Below are 23,626 nucleotides of genomic sequence, written 5' to 3' on the forward strand. Positions count from 1 at the left end.
TTAAAATTCAGAGATTAAAGTTGTACCTTTACGTGAGAAAAATCTGAAATTTCCATATATTTCCAAATCCCATATTTTTAGAAAGAATTCTGTAAGAATTGTGCTGTTATTGTCATAAGGATGACATCTGAGAGAGGTGATGGTCCTCACTTCTGTGTTCTTTTATGAACATGGATAAATACATATATATTGTTAAAGTCACACGAGAGTAGAAACAAACAACATGTATCTTTGACTGAACTTTACTTCAACACATTTACCACTAAAAACCAAACCTTGAGAAGACATAACCCTGAACACACTGCTTTACTATAGTTAAAAAGTACATAGCAGATGAAGCTCTTAAGCGTCTGTACCCAACTGTCTCTGTGTCCATGTGAAGAGAAAACAGCACAGAAAAAGGCAGATAACATAACTACTCTAGTTGAGCCACAGATTACGGTGAATTATGTCCTTAGAGTTTGAGGAGAGGGATGTTCAGAATACCCTGTCGATCCTGCTGCTGCGACTCATCCCTGGATAAGTGGATGAGAATAGAGGATGGATAACGAGAGTCTGATCCAATATAATATTTTCCACTCTTTAACGGAGGCATCTGTGGTGTGATGAGGTTGATCCATGTTTGCAAAGTGAAGAAATGTGCTTCCTTAACAAGCTCTCCCACTATTTATTATTACCACAGTTTTGCACTCTTCATTTTACACAACAATGTTTTTTGTCTACAGTTTTTTTAAATAAAAACTGTATGACTTTATAATCTCCAATATTATTATTTTTTTGTAAATTAATTTAATTTATTTATTAATATTATTATTATAACCTACAAAGTCCCTAATACTCTGTTGTAAAAGGATTCAGACAATTTTAAATCTTATTTTATACATTTTTACACCCTAATTTAGACCTTTTCTCCAGATGACAATGCTAACATGCTGATGTTTATCTGGTATAATGTTTACCATGTTGAACATCTCCCTTTAGTGTGCTAGCATGCTGGCAATTGCTAGCAGTAAACACAAAGTACAGCTGAGGATGATGGGAATGTCATAAGATTTTAGTTGTTCATAAATCCAAGTATAAGACAAATAGTGATTTTGACTTTATGATGGGACGAAACCAAAAGATAAAGAAAAACCAAAGTGTTTACAATTCATTCTGAGGTGAACATGATTGTCTGTACCAAATTACATGAAGATGGATCCAATATTTCTTGAGAAATTTCAGTCTGCACCAAAGTGTGTGTGTGTGTGTGTGTGTGTGTGTGTGTGTGTGTGTGTGTGTGTGTGTGTGTGTGTGTGTGTGTGTGTGTGTGTGTGTGTGCGTGTGTGTGTGTGTGTATGTGTGTGTTTAAGGTTGAATTATGGCCTGTATAGCCTCTCATGGTTGAATGGGAGAGCAGATGTATTACAGTGACTCTACGTGACTCTGCTCCTCACAGATCCACTGAAGCTGCTGCCGTTCAGAGGTTTAATTGGATATATGCAAATCCGGGCAAACTTTAAGGGAAGAGTAAAGGGATTAAAGTGCATTAAGGAGCCCTGAGTCTGGAAACGGGAGCACACACATACTGTAACACACAAGCACACATACATTATACAGTTCGCACACACAAGCCCGGACAAAAAACTCCATCTCTCGTTCTCTCTTTCTCTCCGTCACAGATGCACACGCAGGCTGGCTTTATTTAATCTTTTTATCACTATCAACAAATCCCATGAAGAGAACACAAGCAGCAGTGAATGCATCCCACTAACAAGAACCTGACACAGCCTCAATGATTTACAGCTCCAAACACACATAAAAGAGCCATACTGTGGGTGATATGTATTGATATACGGTATAGTGGTGTATAGTGGTGTATAGTGGTGTATAGTGGTGTATAGTGGTGAAAATGTAGCATAAACATGTCCAGAGTTGCTCTCTTTAAATATTAAAAGATGAAAAAGAGGCCATTTTATCACTGTGTACAAATATGTTTCTAAATGTGTTTTTTAAAAGTATGAAAGTGAGCCCAACGGAAGACCAACATCTGTTTTAATGACCTAAAAATGGAGAAATAAGTTTCGAGAGACGGATTGCAAAAGAGAAAGACTGCAAAAAGAACAACAAAAGGCGCAAGACCTGCATATTTCTCGACACCATTTGACAACCATTGGGCCTAATTTCTCTGTTTCACAGCTGGGCACTGGAACCATGGCAACCCAGCAGTTTGGGGGAAAAGGGAGAGAGTCAGACAAAAGAGTCAAACTGCATGACAGGGCGCATATGTCCAACAGTGAGGGGAATTGGCTGAGGCAGAGCCACAGGTGCATATGAGGGCTGAGGCGGAGGCTGTGGGGTTTACTGAGGGCTGCAGGCCGGCCTCGCAGTGTGAGCTGATGTGCTACTGTGTGTGAAACCAGCCTGCAAGAGGAGACAGAGTCTGGCATGCTAATCGACCACTTGAGACTGCAACTCACTTACTTTTGAACCGCTCCGTTAATGTACAAAGAAACTTGGAATATAACTGCATTCATGAGGAAAAGAAAAGATCAGATTTCTTTTGTTGTTTTTGTGTTGTTTTTTTACTTCCTAAAAAAGGGACTGCAGTGCAAAATCAGCAGCTCATTTGTGTTTGCTCCCCATTATTCTCTTCAGTTTCGATTCTGCAAGCACTTTATGAGCTGTCAACATCGCAAGAGAGCATCATTTTCTTTAAGAGCGGTAAACAAAGTCCTAATGCTGCAAAAAAAATTCACAATTTTTGGGTGCGTAGGGAATCTGTGGGAGAATTGGTTTAAGCTGATCTTGTCATTTAAAAGAAACTAGTGTTTTTCTGTGAAAATCTGTAGAAACAAAAAAATCTAAGCCTTAAAGGCAACATATAATCAGAAACACTGACCACAGTTGCACACTAAAAGCTCTATTGTAAACGTAAGGACTATCACTCAAGCACTGCACTATTAACCTCAATTAGTCACCACGTAACACGGTGCTGAAGAATGATCCTGAAGATGTTACCTAACGGACGGCCTACACTGGCTATTTTTATCAATGCTGCTGTTTTTGCATTTAATCTCAAAGTGTAGAAACAAAGGCACATCAATCAGAAGGCTGCAGGGCGAGAGAGCATCAGCACTTATGGAAAGGCTCAAGCTGAGACTGGCAGCACAATAAGGCTCTTTGTCGGAGCTTCGAGGGAAATGACAGCTTTGATTTCAAGTTTTTTTTTTAACACTTCAGAAACCTCTGCACATGCCTGTCATTACTCCCACTGTTCTGGCTGGTGGATTACAGACACAATTGACCACCTCCAATTTGTTAAATCATTTCTGAGGATTACTCATCACGCAATTTCAGGCGCGTCTGTATGTTTGCAGGGAGAAACCAGGAGAAATCACCTGGTGTTACATTACATTACATTGATGTCATTTGAAGACGCTTTTAGACACAATTGATCAACTGAAGCCTGCTAGACACAATTGATAAAGAAACGCCATCGGCGAAATGTCTACGCACACAGCAGCACTCACATGTTGCATGTTAAACCAGAGCCAGAGATACAATCGTGTGTAAAGACAGTGGCGTTAGATGAGCATGAGTGAGAGAGAGAGAAGGTGGACAGAGTGTGACAACCATCTGGGGATAACAACACGACTAGGTGGCAGAGTGTTCCAAATTGCTTCTCCACTCTGCTGACAGAATTGGCTAAACCTGAGAGGCTGCAGCTACCTCCACCCTCCTTATCCTCTCCCTCTGTTTTCTTACTCCATCCTCCCCCTCATCCACTGCTCCTCAGGTGTTTAGATGCCATGCTCTGTCGCCGGCTAATTACCCACGTCCCTCTGGGAGAGGATGAGATCCCCAAGCGGAGGTGACAGCTGTCTTAGTCGCCCCGCAAACTGCCGAAGGGCCTCCCTCCTCAGTGTGCTGGTGTTCCTGTGATGTCACAGCCACTTCAGCCTCCACCTCAATTACAGCGAAACAGGACTGTGCTTCTGCTCTTGATCCTGTTACCGCTCTCTCTCTTTGCATGGATCTTCCTTCTTCCCTTCACGACTGAATATCCTGTCAACCAGTTTCTAGTTTCTCATACCTCAATGCTACCATTTCTCTTTTTATGGATGATGCTTTTAGTTTAAGAATTACACAGAGGATGAATGATGGTGCAATAAAATCTAAATTGTATTATGGTTACATCATAAAATGTTTTATGTTTTCCACATTCAAGTGAGATGTATTTACTTTGGCAGGAAATATGATGAAGCTGTCAGAGTATATCAAGACTAGGACAGCCATGCTAGCACCTCTGTGAGGCACAGTTGAGCTAACATCAGCATGCTAACACGCTCACTGATAATGCTAACATGGTGATGCTAAACAGGTGCAATGTTTACCATGTACGCCATTTAGATTTAGCGTGTTAGCATGCTAATATTTGTTAATTAGCAGTAAACACAGAGCAAAGCTGAGGCTGATGGGAGTTTTGTTAGTTTTGCAAACATTAAGATTTGCTAATATAGATTTTGACCTGATGGTAGCCCGATATGAAAAGTTAAGGGATCACAAGAGTTATTAAAATCATTATATTATCACATAAATGTGAACATCTTGTTGAGGAAATGTCAGGGGATATATATAGTACATTATGTATGAACCTTGAATCTCTGAACAACATTTCTTGGCTGTTCAACCAAAAGTTGTTTACACTTTTCAATGTGGACCAACTGAACGTCATTGCCAACCAAACAGTGTATCATTTATTGTGTTACCATCAGCAACAGGAGAGTAAGGTCACCATTCATCAAGGAGACATCACGGTTTATAGACAGCTATGCAATCTGCTATGTTGCTTCTGCTTGTTTGAGAGAAGTCTATGATTGTCATCGGCTATGTTAACTCTGCAAAATCATGATTTCTATAAACTGGTCAAGGTCCTAAACAGGAAAATATCAAAGAAGTGACATGAAGCACGCTGTTGTACAGACATAAACATGGAGGCCACTGAGGTCTTCGTTTAGAGTTGAAACCAGCAGAGTCGGAAAAAAGGCATTCATTCAGTCATGGCTCTTTATGTGGCAGAGCCAGAGGTAGTGGGATTGTGACATTAATGGCTTCACAGCGCAGAATTGTGACAAATGTTGATCTAGAGTGACATAAAAGTCACATTATTCCGTTAACTGCTCAGACTCACGTTGCAAAAAAAGAGTGTGTGGGAAAAGGAAAAGACTGTTGCGTGGTGGTTCAAAGACGACACCTCAGTGGAGCATCTGCAGGATCTTGAACGGACAAGACGGGCTTGAAGGAGGGATATGTGAGCATAACTGATTTGAAAGACGCCGGCCAATGTGACTTCTCAGTGAAGCCACCGGAGAGAATGACGGATGCCAATTAGAGGCAATTATGTGATGCAAACCAACAGCTTGACTCCCACCACAGCTAAGCTCCCGTTGCGACTAATCAGTCTGTCGAACGCTAAACATATCAACTATCCTGTCCACATAAGAAGCACAGCAGGCCGTTCAGTGATATTAAACTCCTTTCGAAAGCCTGGGTAGGAAAGTGAAGAGCAGGAAATGTAAATAGATACAAGCCTGAGGGAATCTGTAGGAGCACAACCCACATAATGATCTGTCAATTTGATAGCGCGTGGGAGAGTAAGGGATGGAGAGAAATGTTCCCTTTTTTATATTCGTTAATAGTCACAGAAAGGGGATTTATGGATGTTCAGCATCTGCCATTAACTGGCCAATTCAAGATATCCATAAAAAAAAGAGTAGGATATGTACACTGGGTTGCGTTTCGTGGGGGGAGTGAATTTGGTCTGAGCCTGATAATAAATCCAGCCTTCCATTTCAGCTTTCCATCATATTTTTCTCCAAGGCTGAACATTTCATTTCATGATGAATAAAGACCAATATCAGCCCTAATGGAACGCCACAGCACACTTATATACATGTACATAAACCATAAGAATCTCTCAATAAAGCATATCTCTCTGACCTAAATGCACACACACCCACACACACAAACGCATACGTCTATATTCATCTGTTGGAAAGTATTAGCCCTAACCATGGCCGATGTTTCTTTGTGAGTCTTTTGCAATTTTTGAAACATTTCTGATGTTATTCCCAATGGAGACAGTCTGCAGTGATTCAATACACCATGACACCAATTAGTGGGGTAAATAATAGCACGGCTAGCGGAAGCATTCCCACTGCGGCGTCTTACCCCCCTAACTGATCTCCATGGTCCATTCTTATCAAGGCAGCTTTTCTTCACACATTTCAGATCAAAGGGCCGCTCTCGCTCGTCAATGCCCTTACCTCTCGCCTACAGCAATGGATACGGTGCTCAACAACAAGCGCACATTATAATCAGCCTGTCTGCTTCGGCTTCACGTCACCCACTGGCAGAAAAGAATCAACAGAAAACTTTCTAAACGGTCATTTTCCTTGACCAGCCAGCGTGAAGCCCGAGCCGCTCTGAAAGATCACAACGGCGAGAAAATGTCCTAGACAGGACTGGACCCGTCTGAACTGCACCTCGGCAGCGTGACAATCAATAGACTTTTATTTTTAGATGGAACCGTCTCGTCTGCCTGACTGGATGGCACTTTTGTGTAAACATATGTGTGAGTGTGTGTCAGCTGCTATGAGCACTTGTGTTTGTGAGGATGAGCAACAAGCCCGTTATCGCTCTGCAGCCGGCGAGCTGCGGTAGGAAGGAGGTGCACAAACTGTAGAGATGCTATCAAGCCCTCGGGCTGGAACAGCACTCTGCAGAAGGAGAGATAGCTTATCTGTGCGGCCAAAGGTGATCGGAAACAATGTGTGAGCAGCGGTGCCGTGATTGGGCAGCCGATCCCTAACAGAGCGCACAGAATGGACAATAAAGCATTTTGATTCAACGCATAAGAATAATAAGAATAAATCATAAACCAACGGATGGTTCCTGCACTGATGCCCCACAGAAACTCACATTAAATATGGATGTGAGAAACATCACCACACAAAGCTGAGTATTGTACAATGACTGCAGAAGCTCTGCTGACAGCTCGAAAAATATCGAAAAATAACACGATCAGAGAGGAATAAATCAAATCTAAACTCACCCGTGCAGCTCCTTGAGAGAAACCGAGATCTTGAGGTTGTGTCCCAGCACATGGAGGGCTGTGAGGATGTCGGCCCATTGCACCATCTCACCCAGAGGTCCCCCCTTCAGCACTTTGGGACTGAAGACATCCCCAGACTCCTCTGTCAGAAAGCCTACATGAACTAGAATCTGAACGCATAATGAAAAGGAGAAAAGTCAAGGCAAGAGAAGAGTGCAGCGAACTCCAGCATTGTGTTTCATTAAGCAACGTTTGAACTATTTCTGCACTATTGTAGAGAAGTCTATATTTCCATAATTCTTTTCGATTTCATTATTCGGATAATCTCGAGTTTTGGTGACTAACTGAGGTTTTGTGGGAGCAATTTTCACAAATTCTTTAAAGGATACACATGGGAATAATTTCATATGTTTGGCATGAATCAGTGATGGCACATTTTAAATATAATTGAGTGTTTAATGAAAGCGAGAAAGCAGAGCGGCAGCAAAGTCACACTACGCGCCTCCTAAGAAATACAATCAACTGTGCATGGAGCTGAAATGAAAATTGACCTGCAGAGAGCTAATTAATATGCAGAACGATGCACGGGTGGTTTAATTGCTGATGGGGAAGGATAGAATTTCCAGGCTGTTAAATATGTAATGAAATTAGATTTTTTTTCTCAATCATTTTTCTCTTGAAAAAACTTTCCATTTAATTCATCTATTTGACACACATTTATTCATTCCGTGACAGTGAGTTATCTCCACCTCTTACTCTAGATATCAACATGAACCCCTTTGACACCTGTTTAGACAGGCAGCCGTCCCTCTCTCCGTAGTCCAAATGGCAAACAGAAAAAAACTAATATGTTATCAAATTTCCACTGAACTATCCCCCAAAATCAATTTTTGAATAGAGCTGCATATTAATGTTAAGTTCTGTATCAACAAGGCCTGTTTGAAAAGACTTTCCCCATGTTTCACTGGCTGGTCTAGTGTGTATCGGACTGGGCTAAATTGGTTTTCAAATTGGTGTTTTTCAGATTTAAATCAAATCACTAGAAACATCTAAATACTTTGTTGTTCAGTTCTGATACCAATCCAATAGAAAGTGTGATCTCCACACTGCTGACACAATGGACTTCCCCGTGTGTGAGCCACAAAGCTGTTTAGCCTGCAGTGCTGTACACATGTGTGAGTCCCACGTGTCAGATGTAAAAGCCACCCCCCGAACCACCATGCCAAATGGGGTCGGGCAGAAATCTCCGTTTGGTGATTCAGGAAAGGGAATTCAAAGAGCATATTTATATATATATATATATATATGTTTGACAGCAGCTGGCAGGTTGGGAACAAGTCCTGTGTCGAAGGCTGTTTTACCCACAAATAGTGTCTTTCTTTGTCTTCTTTCCCACACCGGCACCAGACAAAGTAAACACACTTTGGTTGTAGCCTACAAGCCACGGGCAGACAGATTGTTGTTAGCGGTGGGACCAAAGAGTAAGGATTTATAGCTCCAGCATCTAAATGGATGGAAGTGAAGATTGCAGGTATCTTTACAGTAAATGCTGTTTAATAAACTGAGCAGCTAATTAGCTTCCTAGTCTGCAAACTGACATTCACAGTGCACTTTTCCCTGGCTTGGTACAACCTGATAAAACCAACACAACACTGATGATTCATACCTCAAACATCACTGATACCAAGTAAAGAGTAGAAGTTATTATGGGTAATTAAGTGCACACTAAGAACAGCAAGACCGAACAGGAAGTAAGAAAAACAGGCTGTCTCTCCTCTCTACAGATCTTTCTATTGATGTTTCAGCGATGGAAGCCCAGACTGCAGCGTCTGGTTAACGGACAGTAACTATTACTGTCAACCACACCATTACAATAGACAAAGCCCTCTCCCCAGTGGGGAAGAAGAAGGCATTTTGGAAGAGTGAATTGTTATTAACAGAACGGGCTTTGATTTATCCAACTGTTCAAAAGAAACGACACACACACACACACACACACACACACACACACACACACACACACACACACACACACACACACACACACACACACACACACACACACACACACACACACACACACACACACACACACACACAGCAGAATGCCAGGATACAAAAAGCAGAACACTACAAATGAATGTCTTTAATTCCTCTCGTTTCATTTAAGCTTTTGGAGTATTAAACAGCTTTCCAGCTACAGAGGGATCTGTACAATTTGGTGAAACTGATATCTACAGTCCTCTTCCTCTTCACTATTGGAAGAAAACACACATAATGACACTGGTGTTTATCAATATACTTTACTCCTTTGAGACACGCGTGTAAAAGAGTCGCAGATATCAGGGACGAATGTGGCTTCAGGCAAAAGAAACATGAAATGAGATAGTAGAAGTATAGATACTGTATATTGTCTCTTCTCTTTTCACCTGTTCAACAGATATGAAGGTCTATCTTTTCCATTGCTGAATGTCTCATTTACTGCTTATGGGTGGGTATACAGATAGTGTTGCTACGATGATGGTGTTGTGTGCGCCAAGATTTTATGGTTAGCCATATTAAGTTCAACAGCAGAAATGATCCCACATGTCAAGCAGTGTAAAGTACGTAGGGTAGAGAACGGCCATGAAAGCTGCACACATTTTGGTGGAGCTATAATATATACTCATAATCTCTGTGGGTCAGCCCGTTTAATATATTCTGGACAAGAAAACTAAGCAGCTCAAAGTAAAAGAAGACTGCCGGTACACCCACTGACAGCGTTCAGAACAAACAAATCAGTATGTGCCACCAACATATCAAAGAGCCCCTAAAGGCAAAAATAACTTGGAAATCAAGGGATGAAAGTGTAGCAGTTAGGAACACTGACTGTGTGAAGATCTGCAAAATACAGTATTTTTTAATGTTACATAAATCTCAGTGATAGAAAATGAAACATTTACTGTATGTTTCCCCTTTTTTTCTGGGTTAATCCCTTACAAGTCATAGTGTCTGATAAAGGTTTTAACATTTACCCCAGGAGGGGTCTAATGTCAGTTCATCAAACGTCTGTTCCAGCAGGCCGCGCTGCAGGGAGTTACTCTGCATCATCCACTATGTCTGTAAGTCAACATTCAGCCATTCACGCCAACTGGTTCAAGATAAAGGGAGATGTTAGTCCAACAAACTGATCACTTAGCAGCCTAGCATGTGGGCATTAATGGGCTGTCTGGCTTTCTGATGTTTGATGCAAAACATCCTGAGCTAAGAGTTGTTTTTTTTCTCTCTTTAATGCCTAAATTTGGAGCTGAGGAATATGTTTCCAGAGTTACAGAAAAAAATAAAAAAACAAGAAAGAAAATCTGTTGAAATTGAGAAAAGCACTTTTTACTGGCTCGTCCTCCGCAGTCTGTTTGCAACCACAAGGCTTTGAAAAGATGAAACCCGCAACACAGACTTGTTCTCTTATCCCACACTTTCATCCTCCAGCGTATTCGTGTGTGTGTGTGCCTCATAGTCACCCTTTTCTGCTCTCTCCAGTGGCTGCGGAGCTTGTCATCCAGCCGTCGAGCAGCGGAGGCCCACTGTGCTGCCATCCTGCGTATGCGTCTCTTCATGAAGCTCAGTGACTCTTTGCCGGTGCCCACCTGCTCCAGCAGAGCCCTGATGTCAGACTGGAAAACAGCCTGGATGACAGGAGAAGTAAAAATCACTGGAAAGAATCAGAAGCGGAGAGAACTTCTCATGTGTTTTTTCCATAAGCCAGTGCTTCATTTCTTTATTTAGACCTTGTAGAGAGGAGCTACACTAGAAAAATACTAAAGAACAGGTGATTATAAATCTGAATATTACTGGATACTAAAGAAGTGTAACTCTTTTCATTAGAGGAGACTGTATAGAGCACCGAGAGCCTGTCACATCCTGTTATCTGCTGAGTCCTGGGGCTAGGCCTCTCAGACAGGTTGCCCGAGGGATTCCTGGATCATCCTCATAAATAGTCTGCTCTCATTTTTACATCTCCTCCTCTACCCGCTGTAATCACTGCATCACAGCCCAGCACCAGCATGCGAGTGTTAATCAATCGAGTAACTGCATGTGGGAGCACAGACGACTTAAAAATGAACTGACGCTCACAAACACACACCGTCTGCCTCTCTCAAACGCATACACACCTTAAAGGAGGCGGAGATTCTCTCAAAGATAAAAATCAATATGCAGATCTGAACTGTACTCTCTCAATGCAGGTGAATAATCGCTCTCAAGAGCAAGTTGTGTGCGGCACAGCAAAATGCAGAGTACTCAGGGGAAGCCCTGGGATTAGTGTCAGTGAATGCAGGCTGGCAATTAGAGCAGGAGGTAGAACTGCAGAGTGACTTCACATCAGGGCTCGTACTGCCGGCGGCACATTACTCTGGGGAGAAGGGAGGGAGGAGGCGAGCGATGGGACGGACCTTCAGGAGTGATTGTAAGCAGTACAATGCATCATGTGTTGATGCAGAAAATAAAAAAGCAAATGATGCCCGAAGGTAAACAGTAATGAAAACTGGGAATGACAGCCAGCGCCCTGTGAGAGACGGTGTGCAGTTGGGTGTTCATATTCTCCCGGGAGCTATTGATCTAAAAAAAAGGAAGTCATAAATGCTCTCTTTGAACTTGTGGAATAAGTTAAAAGCATTCTGTAGCATCAGCGTCAAGCTACTAAAAGTTATAGTAGAAGTTTCTCAACAGCACCTTGGTGTCAATCATTGTTCGTTGTCATTCTAAATTCTCAACCAACTATGATTTATTTTGTCAATTAAGTTACAAATCTGAGTTCACGAGTCTGTGTGTCTCCTCAGACGTCTCTGATGTCGTCTTCTCACTGCCAGCTGATATTTTAAGTTTCATTCATTGAACAGGTGTGAAACTAACCAGCCGTCTCTCGTGCAGAGACGAGGTCATGCTCCTCCCTGTGGAGAAACAGGCTGTTGTGCTCCAGGCTACCTGTGCTTTCGAGGAACTTGGACTTAAATCTCTGGAGTATTAATTTGACCTTTATATCAAACTGTTGCCCTGTGTTCTGTTCCTATTTTTCCCTTCAGCTAGCTGCAGGACAAATGACTGATAAGGAGATGTTTTGTTACCTCTCTCTTGGGTGGAGGCTTCAAGGTGGGTGTGGCAGTCTGGTTCCTCCAGGCCAGCGGGGGGCAGAACCACTCCACCTCGCTCAGGTAGACCAGGAAGGAGCAGTCTGAGCCGTCCACACCATAAAAGGCATAGCAAGGGTCTGAGGTCCAACGAGCCCGCATCCACTGGAAGACAAAAACACCAAAAATAATGATTTGTATATAAGCAAACCCTTACATTTGACAAAAAGCTGGTTTAAAATTGAACTCTTGTGTTCTCTTATCGTTTTGAAACTGACTGGGCAGCTGTCATTCTTACTCACTCTGTCATTTTAATTTCAATTTAATGCCTCCGGTCCTTTATTGTGAGGTAATGCACAGAAGAAAAAGCAACGTATTAATAAGATGTTATCTGGGTTAAGCTGAATACATGAACCTTTGAGGCTCTGTGGTCAATTACCCCCCAAAATTGGCAGAGTTATCGTGGCTTCATGCTCACAAGTGGAGTCAATAAAAACAGCGGCACCACCCAGCGCTGTAACGTGATATGGATGTTAAACAGGGGGCAGAATTTGTTTGTGGCGCTCAGGTCAAATCATTTTCCGACATGCACTGCAGGCTGCAAAGAGTGGACATCCGAGGTGAGGAAGCAGGCAGAATGCTTAAATAGTGCAAACGACTGGTTTTGTTATGAGGCTGAATGGTTTACATAAGATAGTTGGGAGCTAAAGGAAAATCTCCCCCTCCAGGGGAGAGGGTCTTCTGCTTTCTGCTGAAGGAACAGTTATGTGCGTATAGAGCATTCACACATTCATATGGTGAGGAACGGACTGGCATATTTATGGAGGCATACTTCATGCATAAACATGATTGTGATACTTAGAATGAACAACACTGCTCCTTTTTATTTATATGTATGCTTTGTTTTAGCTACAGCTATATATATTGAATAGAAGGTGCATCACTTTCACACATTTCCTCATTAAATCGTGAGCTTTTCTTTTAATAACACAGAAATAGTTTGGACTTAAGTGAGATACAGCGTGAAGACTTACATCCATCTTGCCGGGGCAGTCTGGATAACGGGGATCTTTAGGAGTCTCACATTGTCCTAATGTCCCTTCCCTGACTGCATGGAGAAAAGAAAATAAACGCAGGGTATTTATCAAAGCCTAAACACACACGCTCCAACAAAAGAACACACACTTATCAGACACCGGAACAAATAAGCAGAAATGCTGCAATCGTTTAAATGCATAAACACGAACACAAAGAGGAAGGTGATAACAACAAGTCTGCAAGATACATCCAAAATATATGCAGTGTTTTTTATTCTATTATCTAGAAATTCTGTCACTATATTATAGAATATATATTATAGATTTTATGAAAGGTTTAATTTTCTAATAGGACACCCAGCTGCATAAAGTGTATATGTATAATTATCGCTCGTCTTGGAGCTCAGGAGACTGAACGTGGGCTCGTATTGATCAAACGGGGATAACAGAGCTCCCCCTGGGCATTAGGTCTGTTTGTCTTTTACATTAGAGCACATATCCTCCAGCCTTTGGGAATAACACAGATAAAGTGGAGAAAGCTAACTAGCTCCTGTAAGAGCTTGGTGTCCTCTGCTGAATGGCCGAGTCTCTGCTCCATCCCACTCACTGGATTCACTATACATAGCCTCCCCCACCATGTCTCCCTTGCTGCCTTTTCCTTCTCATCCCATCTTTCCTGTCTCCTCTTGCTGCTCTTACTCTACGCTTTTTCTCTCTCTCTCTCTCTTCCTCTCCTCTCCTTCCTTTTCCCTCCTTTCTTCCCCCTTCTAAGCACAGCACTAGTGAGCCTAATTAAAGGAGCGGTTGCAGCTCCTCCGCCAGCATCCTGCCAAGCGTCCAAGAGCACAATCACAGACGAATAATTGCCAGCCATTCTGTCTGATTATCATGACGACGGCAGAACTCTCAAGATGAACAGTGCTACTGCCTGCTGCTGTCAAAACGTAGCCAGGTTTCACATAAGCCTTATTTAAATGATAGCAGACATTATGACAACAGGCAAATTATCTGATACATTTTAATGAGACAGTGAGGCAAATGGCTTTCAGTCATAAAGTGCAATGTAGCGGATACAGGAGTGGAATTGATTCGGGAATTAAATCGTGCTGTCCGATTTCTATTCTGCGCCCAATAAAGAAATTGAGAGTGCAGGCTAATAAAGAAGGCTGACAGGCCCGGATCCCATTAACTAGGCAGTAATTCATCATCATGATTTAAACATCCTGTAGTCGTGTTGTTATGATCTGGCAGCTACAATGGAGCCCCGTACTGTGCTGCACAGGAGCTCCTCGATGCAAACAGTGTCTTGCCATTTGAACGGGTAATGTGCTGTGAATAATGCCTGTCATGTTCTATATGATCAACCAGCGAGTGCATGTTAGACATTAATTGTGCATTCAAGTGTTATACAGGATCAAGGCTTGACAGTCGGGCTTATGTGGGGGTAAGTGTCTTCAGATTGGATGGATTTGAAATGGACAGGGGGATTCATCTGAGGGGTTACGGCTCTATTTGCTATTCTCCAGGTGTGTGAGTTTGCAGGAAGCGTCTGTGTGTTTTAAATCCTACCTCTGTTGCTGGCCATGCTGCGCTGCAGGATCTGCTCCACCCTCACCGCCATGTCAGACATGTTCTGGGCTATGGCCTGAATCCGCTCCACCAGCCCTACAGGCTGAATCCTGATCACACACAAAGAGAACGAGAATATCTCAAATGATTCTTTCAGCAAACATTTTGTTATAACTTGAATTCTCTTCAACCTGCAAGCAAGACACTATTTCTTCTTTTATAGCTCCCTTTCATTCGTCTGTATTTGTTGTTTTCCCACTGATGCTAATTCTCTAAAACTTCAGGCGTGAAATCAAAAGCAGCTTTTAAAACACTGACAGATAATTAATTTGTTAAGATGAAAAAGTATCTTGGCATATTAAAGCAGGTCCTTGGGCGAGATGAAAACAGAAGGCAATTAGGTCGTTAGCAAATATGTTTCAAAGCACTTGACCTCTGTGACCTAAAAGCTGTTGGCAATAGTTTTGCAATATACTGTTTATACAGTGTTATAGATCTGAGAGATTTTGGAAATATGTACCATGTGTATGAGAAGCAGAGAAACAGCAAATGATCATAAACTTTGTTAAGCCCCTGACCTCAGTCTTAGTTAAGGTCTCATCTTACCCCAGAGCCTAAGTTCATCAAAAATATATTCAAAGACCAGCTACTATATCTGCTCTATGAGCTGCAAACACCAAAGGAGGAGAGACATCATCCCACCAAATGTTCTATTTCTGTGGAACAATGAAACTTCCAAAGAAAGAGCTTTAGAGAGTTTTCACATTTGCTGCAACGTCTTATGAATGCACTGCAACACCTCCATTAATGGTTAATGGATTTATGCAATGAATTATTAAATGTTCTTGAGAACAACCTCAAGAGAAATAAAATGTTTTTTCCTATTGGTGTCCGAAAGAGAGAAAAAAAGAACAGTTTGAAAGTCAGGTTGACTTGTCAGATATCTGCTGTATGTGCAGCGGTGTGAAGTTGGTGCAACTCATTATGAAGCTAGTAGGAGTAAAAGAAAACTAAGGGAACCAGAAAGGGTTTATATTTGAGAACATGGAACCAGCAAATTTTCTGCCAGATTTGCTTGAAATATTACTTGAATCGATTTTTTTTGTTGCAGCTCCAGCCACAAAATAACAACTTTTCTGATTATCCATTGATCTATCAATTATTTCATTATAGAGAATAAAGATAGTATTCGTCACAATCTCCCAGAGCAAATTATTTCAAATGACTTGTTTTGTCTGACATGCGTCATTAATTTACAAACAAATATAATCATCTTACGTTTGTCATTTTTTATTTGAATTAAAATATCTGGCAATTCATTTTTCTCTCAGCTCACTAATCCATCAATCACCTTATTGTTTCAGCACCACCTATTAGAGTTATAAGCTTCTGTAAAATCCTTCAGTGCCTGCCGAAGACTTTTCTTTTGGTTGTATTGTTCAGCCTGTATGCATATACACTCGCTAATTAAGAATATTTTGCATGAGAAAAGTCTTGAACATACTTTATAACTTGCAGTAATTGGTGAAACCCATTCAAAGTCCTTTGCAGAGAGATCCTTTACGCTACATGACTAAACAACATCCAGCAAACCATTAAAAAAGTAAATCTCAACCTCAAATCTTTGCACTGCATCAAATGACTTTAATGGTGTGTGCTGCCTTTGTTATAATCAAACAACATTCATCATCATCATCATCATCATCATCGAACTACTGTATCGCCGGCCTGTTTTACATGAAAACAAACAAACAAATGAGTTATTTTAATGAGCTCTCTTGCTCTGTAGAAGTATTTCTGGAATTTACACAAGTCATTAAAGAGCTTTGAACAGGGAAACGCACAGAACCTAATGTAACAGAGGTTCTGAGATCAGGCAGTAAAACGCTGATTTGATTGAGGCAGCATTCATTTCTGTGGATGTGCCAGGATAAAGCAATCAAACTGTGCTTATGTGCATGACTTAACATAATCCTAAACCACAATTTCATTTTTCCATGTGGTGCCCTGGAGGCAAGTGGTAGCCAAACCTTCTCTTCTATACTTTAGACTAGCAGGTCACCACAAATTAATTGCCAATTACACAGAAACACACTAGAGTAAAGTACCTCCCCCCCACACACACACACACACACACACACACACACACACACACACACACACACACACACACACACACACACACACACACACACACACACACACACACACACAGAGTTGTGATTATTATTCAGTGGCGTAGAATCTTTCTCAGAAATTAGTGGTCAGAACGATCCCATACTTGCACTGCAGAGACTCTGACCCAGGAGCAGCTATCAGCTGTTGAAGAGCAAGAGGACAACCTAATTACTTTTTTAACGACATACCAGGTGGGCAAAGTTTGTCCTGCTGTCAGATCCCACTCTAATCTCCAGGGTCAACACTCTGACCTTGAGCCATGCAAAGTTTTTTAATCACCTGAGTGAGGTAAAAACGAAGCCAGCATGAGATGCATCTCTACCACCAAGTTGGTTTTTAAACTATTTGGCCTTTGTCACTGTAACATTTCACAGTTTAGTCCCTGAGAGGCCAATTAAATGATTGTAAAACTCTATGACAGATTTAATCCACAGGGCATTTTGTGGAGAAGATTAAACACTGTGTAATATTAGACCTCCAATAAAAATAAATGAAGTGTTTTGGCCAGAGCACAATACATATTTCCCCCAGGCTTCTGAAAAGCAGGTCAGGTGAGGCGTCGCACCTCTTCTGTCATTGTTCATCATTTGCTGTCAGCAGCAGTTCCACCGTGGCCAGACATATTGTAAACTTCATATGTTATTACAATATCTTTCATATTATTATCAGAGGTGGTTTCATTATTATGTGAGGCAGTGCAGCCTCAACTGAAGTGCATTTCAGAAGAGATGTTTCCCCGTCTGTGAGGAGCAGGGAGGTGAAGTCCAGGAGCAAAATGAACAGCAAAGGAAGAAAACAGGAGGGAGCTTCCTCTCCTCAAACCCCGAGCAGGTGCGGTTATGAGGAAAGGTCTGTTGCTAAGGCAACGGCAGAGCACACACACACACACACACACACACACACACACACACACACACACACACACACACACACACACACACACACACACACACACACACAACTCAGCATTGGCAGCTTCAACTTGACCCCTGCTCTTCCCGTTTTTTATATATATATATATGTCTTCTTCATCACCAGGTTTCCGTAGAACGAGTCTCTTTTCTCCGCATGGACCTGCTCTACTGGGACGCCCCAGGGCTCCATACTTGGCCTTCTTCAGCCTCTATGTTTTTATCTTACCATTACTATGCCAATGAAATTCACCTTTGGCCCACATGTTGAGCTGGAGAACTAGACCGAATGTTCTGCAGATCATCTCAACTTTAACCTTGGCAGCTTTGAGATGCTGTTCTTTACCGGCCTATTACAGAATCTTTCTAAAAAAAAACAAAAAAACTGGAAGATCTTTTTCTTTTTACTTTAAAAAAAAATTAGCAGCATTCAAAGTGTCCTTTTTGTAAGGCTGTGACAATAACAGTACCATCTGTATGAAGAATAGCACCTGGATATTCAATCCTCATCAGCAGATGGAGGTTTTCACAAACTTTAATTTGTTCAGCCTTTTTAAGTGCAATACAACCAGGCAAAGTCTGCCGATGAAAGCTCATCAGCAGCTAGAAAAAACGGACTTTGAAGCAACACATTTGGTCGTGGAATTTTACTGAGTGAACTCCTCGATCGGGGCCTGAGGTTCACGCTGACATTTCATCTAAATGCACCCTACCCTCACTCCTTTCCTCTAGTTTTTGACAAATGCTCCTTTGGCAGAGATGAGCTGAAACAGTGAGTTACTCATAAAGAAGAAGGAGAAGAACAATGTACTTTCAGGGGGCAGTAAACCAGCCAACGCCACGGCTTTACGACTGTCATTACTTTTAATCTTGTCATTTATTTTGTTGTTGTTTTCATTTTTTATTCTCCTTTGATTACTTTTGGATTTAATTGCGTCCCCACTGATTGCCTGTTTACCTCGGCACCATTTGAAGTTGAGCATTCTCCCAAACAAAACAAATAAATGAATGAAAAAATAGTTTCTCAAATGGTCGTTAGTTGAAGAACAATAGAAACCTAAGATGCTGTACCTGTCCAGGGCCGAGCTGAGCTCATCCAGCCTGTGGGTGTCTGTGGTGTTACCCAGTTTAGACAGAGCATCCATCCTCTTCATAATGACCTCCAGCATGTCACTGATTTTCCTCAGCACCCCGCGAGATTCATGTCCACCGAGCACTGAAAGACACAGACGGATAGTGTGAGACAAATATTACTCAAGTTAATCATAGAGAGGGGGGGAGAGAGTTAGAAGGCCATTCTAGACAAAAGGAGAAAGTGATAAATTAAGATTAAAAAAAAAGTAACTGTAGGCTACAAGGTGGCTTTATATTTGGAGAAAACAAGGTCGCAGGAACAAAAACATCTCAGCTACAATATATGTCTCTTCTCTGAATTGATTATGTGCAGCAGCAGTTTAAATCCACCAATTTAACACAGACTCACTCACCGGCACATTTTAAATCTATCCATTTCATGTTCCATTTTACTGATTACTTTAAAACATCACTTAGCTTCTACTTTATTTTGTCCTTCTTTAGTGAAGCAGCAGAGCCAGCTTTCCAGCAAAAACACAGGAACAGGAAAATTAGTTTTGTCTTCCTGCTCGGTTCAAATTCTTAACGACCTGACAGGTGGTAAAACAGAGTGATGCTGTTAGTGAACACCTAGTCAATTAATGAGCCTGCAGCTACAGACAATGAGGTCAAAGCAGGTCTCCAGACTGCGTCGCTTGGGAGTCAAGTTCCTGATCCTGCACCAATTTCTTTAATCACATTTAAGCTCTGCACTCAACACGGAGAGTAATTATTAACACAGTTCAAAATCACCAAAGGGTTAATGGGCGCCAAGGAAAACACAATTCTGAGCAGAAAAGTCATTTGTGATGGAGAAAATTCCAAAGAATCAAGATGAATAATGACACTCTTGGGACTGGGGAGTGAATTACTGTGGTTTGAACCGGAGAAAATACTAGCAGCCGACAACAGCCTCATATTGTTCTCGGAGGCTGTGAGTGAAAATAAAGCCTCACCTCTCAGTGTTCCCTCATCAATTGCATTAGGCTTTAGAAACTGCAATGTGTGCACACTCACTTCTGCTGTCAGAGTTCATTTATCAGTGGCCAAGCCAAAGTCACCTTTCTCTGAAAAAGAAATTGTATTACATCACCAGTAAATAAAATAAGGACCAAGAGGAAAAACCACCCACGTCTATCGGTCTGTGTGCATGTGTGTCTATCCGTCCGTCTATCTATCCGTCTATCCATCTATCTACCTATTTATCTATCCATCTATCTATCTATCTATCTATCTATCTATCTATCTATCTATCTATCTATCTATCTATCTATCTATCTATCTATCTATCTATCTATCTATCTATCTATCTATCTATCTATCTATCTATCTATCTATCTATCTATCTATCTATCTATCTATCTATCTATCTATCTATCTATCCATCCATCCATCCATCTATCTATCTATCTATCTATCTATCTATCTATCTATCATCCATCATATCTATATCTATCTATCTATCTATCTATCTATCTATCTATCTATCTATCTATCTATCCATCCATCCATCCATCCATCCATCCATCCATCCATCCATCCATCTAACCATCTATCTATCTATCCGTCTAACCATTCATCTATTTATCTATCCGTCTATATTTGCACTTGGCATCACAAACCAGAACTACCAGAACAGAAGATGCTGCAGTCCAGAGCCAAGACATCCCCCTGATTCTCTTCCCTTTATTGCCTCTACCTAATTCTTCTTTGGCTTAGCACTGTTGCCATCATTTTCTAGAATATTTCCACACAAACTGGCCTAAAGACGTCTCGCTTTGAATAATTCAGCAGTTAGACAACATTTTTTTTTTCTCTCGACAGACAGAAAGAGACTAAATAAATTCCCTTTCAGATTCACAGCAGTTTAACAATACATTTTAAAAGAAGAAGGACACAGGAGAGGAAAGGAGATGAGATTTAGGAGGGAGTAAAGCACATTATAACACTATATTGTCCAACTGAATACATTCTGCAAATCTGTCTGAAACCTGTTGCACGTAAACGCAAGACCAAACCTTGAGCACCAAAACAACTATTGTGCTATTCTTATTGTACATTTAGTATTGTGTGAGGCTCAGAAGATCCACTTTCAGCTCCTGTGTTCTCGCAGCACTAAATCTAAACTAAGCCTCTGGGTTAAAGTGTGGGAAGAATTCGCATTTATTCACAGTAATGCTCCTCGCACACATTGTGCCCGTAAATCACCATTACCGAGACCCAAAAGCCTTCCTACGCAGTACTTTTTTAGAACTGAGCCTTATATATGTTTGCAATCAACTGTTCATCAGACTGCTTTTTTTCCCTCTTGCTTCCTGCTGCCTCTTGGGAAACATTGGCTAATGTGTTTTATTCTCCGATGCACAGTCTGGCAGGCTGACAGCGGTGCAGCAGGACCTGATGGTATCTATGTGCTAATGTAGAGCCTCCTGTGTCATTCCTCATCTGCTGGTTAATAAAAGGCCGATTTAGCAGCAGCTAATCTCCTTTAACGACTCAATTTCGGAAGTGCCACAGCACAATCGATATCATGAACAAATTCCAATTAGATGGCCATTTGTACTGTAGCCTGCTGTGTGCACCACGAAACACTGGCCATCCAGCTATAAACAACCTTGGAAAGGACTGTCTACATGCATTGACACACAGAGAGATGTTTGACTTTAACAAGCTGCTAAAATCACAACTATATGTTGCTGACAAGAATGAAGAATGTTAATTAATGTTGAATACGACTGTAAGCAGGATCTAATGTCCCTCCCTCACACATCTCCTGTCTTCTTAGACTCCGACATTCTCCATCATCTGATCTCCACTCGGAGACTCTGATCGTCTCACCTGCTCCTACCTTTCTCATCAGCCCCGCAGTAAACAGTATCTGTTGTTCAAATACCCGTACTACCATAGTATTTAGTATGCTGGAAAAAAAGATTCAGAATGTCCCATTACATAGTGTGTCAAATGCAATATGCCAAAAATATCAGGCTGTCCTCCTGCATCAGGTCGCATTTCGCAGCATGCAAGCCAGCATGCTTTTCTGTCTATTCTCCATAATCCTGTGCACAATGAATACATAATCAAGATGTTCAAAGTTCAATGTTAAGACGGAGTAGTATGTCCCAATTGAATGCATACTGCAGGCAACTGTATGTTATTTGTAAGGGCAGCTGTACTAAAAGTAAAAAGAAAAGGTGAGGGATTTGGAAGGCAGTTTTTGTAGCTCTGCACCAGATCATCTGTTGTGTCAAAACTGTCACAAGTGTGGATGTGAGGCAACAAGCGATGCAGAAAGTGTCGGAACCGAGAAAGAAGTCCGAACAGGCAAACAAATCCTGAGAGGAAGCAGCAGGTCAGTGACAGGTGGAAGTCCAGGAACAGGTAACAAGAGTTATGCGGTGAAAGGTAGAGAATGGAAATGAATGGGTTTGGGGGATGGGCTGAATGGAGCCACATAGAGCCAGAATGTGACAATCTCAGCTCTGATCGTCAACCTCACCTGTTCTGTCTGTGAGTCACGCTTTAACGTCCTCACCTTTTCCCTGAGCCATCGCAGCTTAAGCATTTTACATTACTGACAGATTAGTTATTGGTTCTGCTTCAAAAGCTCCCCAGAGAACATCTGCTAGCATATACGTGTTACAGGTCCAAGTCAAACAGCGAGAGAGGCGGAGTGCTTTTATTGATCAGTCTGTCTGTGGTTCATTTAGAATTCACTTTAAAAACAACACTTCACACTATCGTTCTTAGTGGTTCGGTATGTTTCGTTGAAATCCCCAGCCAAAGTCAGAAGTCCTTCATTGGAGGCTATATAGATATAGCAGGGACACTCAATTGATTTATGAACACAGCGTCTCATAACACCAGGAGGATTCTGCCGCCAGCAACTCCCACATTCAGACGATGTGTGTGTGTAACTCTGCACAAAGTGTGTCTGATAACAATAAACAAAAGATGCAAAAAAATGTTAAGATAAAATACCTGAATACTTACAGAGTATGGGTGACTTTGCATGTTGCTTTAAAGAACATTTTCTTTAAAAAAAGGGCAATTCGACAGCACTTGCCTTGCATACACAAACACATAAACCTAAGTACACGTACACACACACACACACACACACACACACACACACACACACACACACACACACACACACACACACACGCACACACACACACAAATGCAAAATGCACAAGGAAATAATGGATGCAACTTGCAAGAAAAAAGCAATAAAGTTGCTGCAATTAAACCAGTCCCACTTTCGTTCTGCAGAAAGGTGACTCATTTAAATCTTTGTTTTGTCTAATGTTGAGTGAAAGAGACAATTTGTACAACATCAACAGAAGCCAGTAAAATATATACTGTAGCTTTATAACATCTTGGTGTTTTTTTTTACAACTCAATAAAATGTAAATACAGCATATCTGCATTTAATATTTTATTCATCAACCATTGATTATAGCTGTGTGTCATGTTTGATTCATATGAAATACACATTTCTCCTCCCCGTCAGCATTATTGAGAACCACATAAATAAGCCTGTCATCCCTGCTGATATGCATGCTGGCTGGTGAGACCTCTCCATCTCACCCGTCAGCGGGATGAATTCATGTATTC

At 41.4% G+C, this 23,626-nt stretch overlaps 1 protein-coding gene across 2 annotated transcripts in view; it reads right to left on the reverse strand.

Moving 5' to 3' along the window:
* LOC129098776 (alpha-1,6-mannosylglycoprotein 6-beta-N-acetylglucosaminyltransferase B) overlaps positions 1-23,626 on the reverse strand; it is a 48,966-nt gene that overhangs the window by 18,228 nt on the left and 7,112 nt on the right. For both annotated transcript variants that reach the window (XM_054607879.1, XM_054607880.1), the window contains exons 3-8: positions 18,968-19,112; positions 14,808-14,917; positions 13,236-13,309; positions 12,199-12,366; positions 10,597-10,761; positions 7,097-7,266 (exon numbers count right to left, since the gene is read on the reverse strand). In XM_054607879.1, coding sequence (XP_054463854.1) covers positions 7,097-7,266; positions 10,597-10,761; positions 12,199-12,366; positions 13,236-13,309; positions 14,808-14,917; positions 18,968-19,112 — 832 coding nt within the window. The remainder of the gene's footprint in view (positions 1-7,096; positions 7,267-10,596; positions 10,762-12,198; positions 12,367-13,235; positions 13,310-14,807; positions 14,918-18,967; positions 19,113-23,626) is intronic.

Source organism: Anoplopoma fimbria, chromosome 11, assembly GCF_027596085.1.
Source record: "Anoplopoma fimbria isolate UVic2021 breed Golden Eagle Sablefish chromosome 11, Afim_UVic_2022, whole genome shotgun sequence".
NCBI classification, from domain to species: Eukaryota; Metazoa; Chordata; class Actinopteri; order Perciformes; family Anoplopomatidae; genus Anoplopoma; species Anoplopoma fimbria.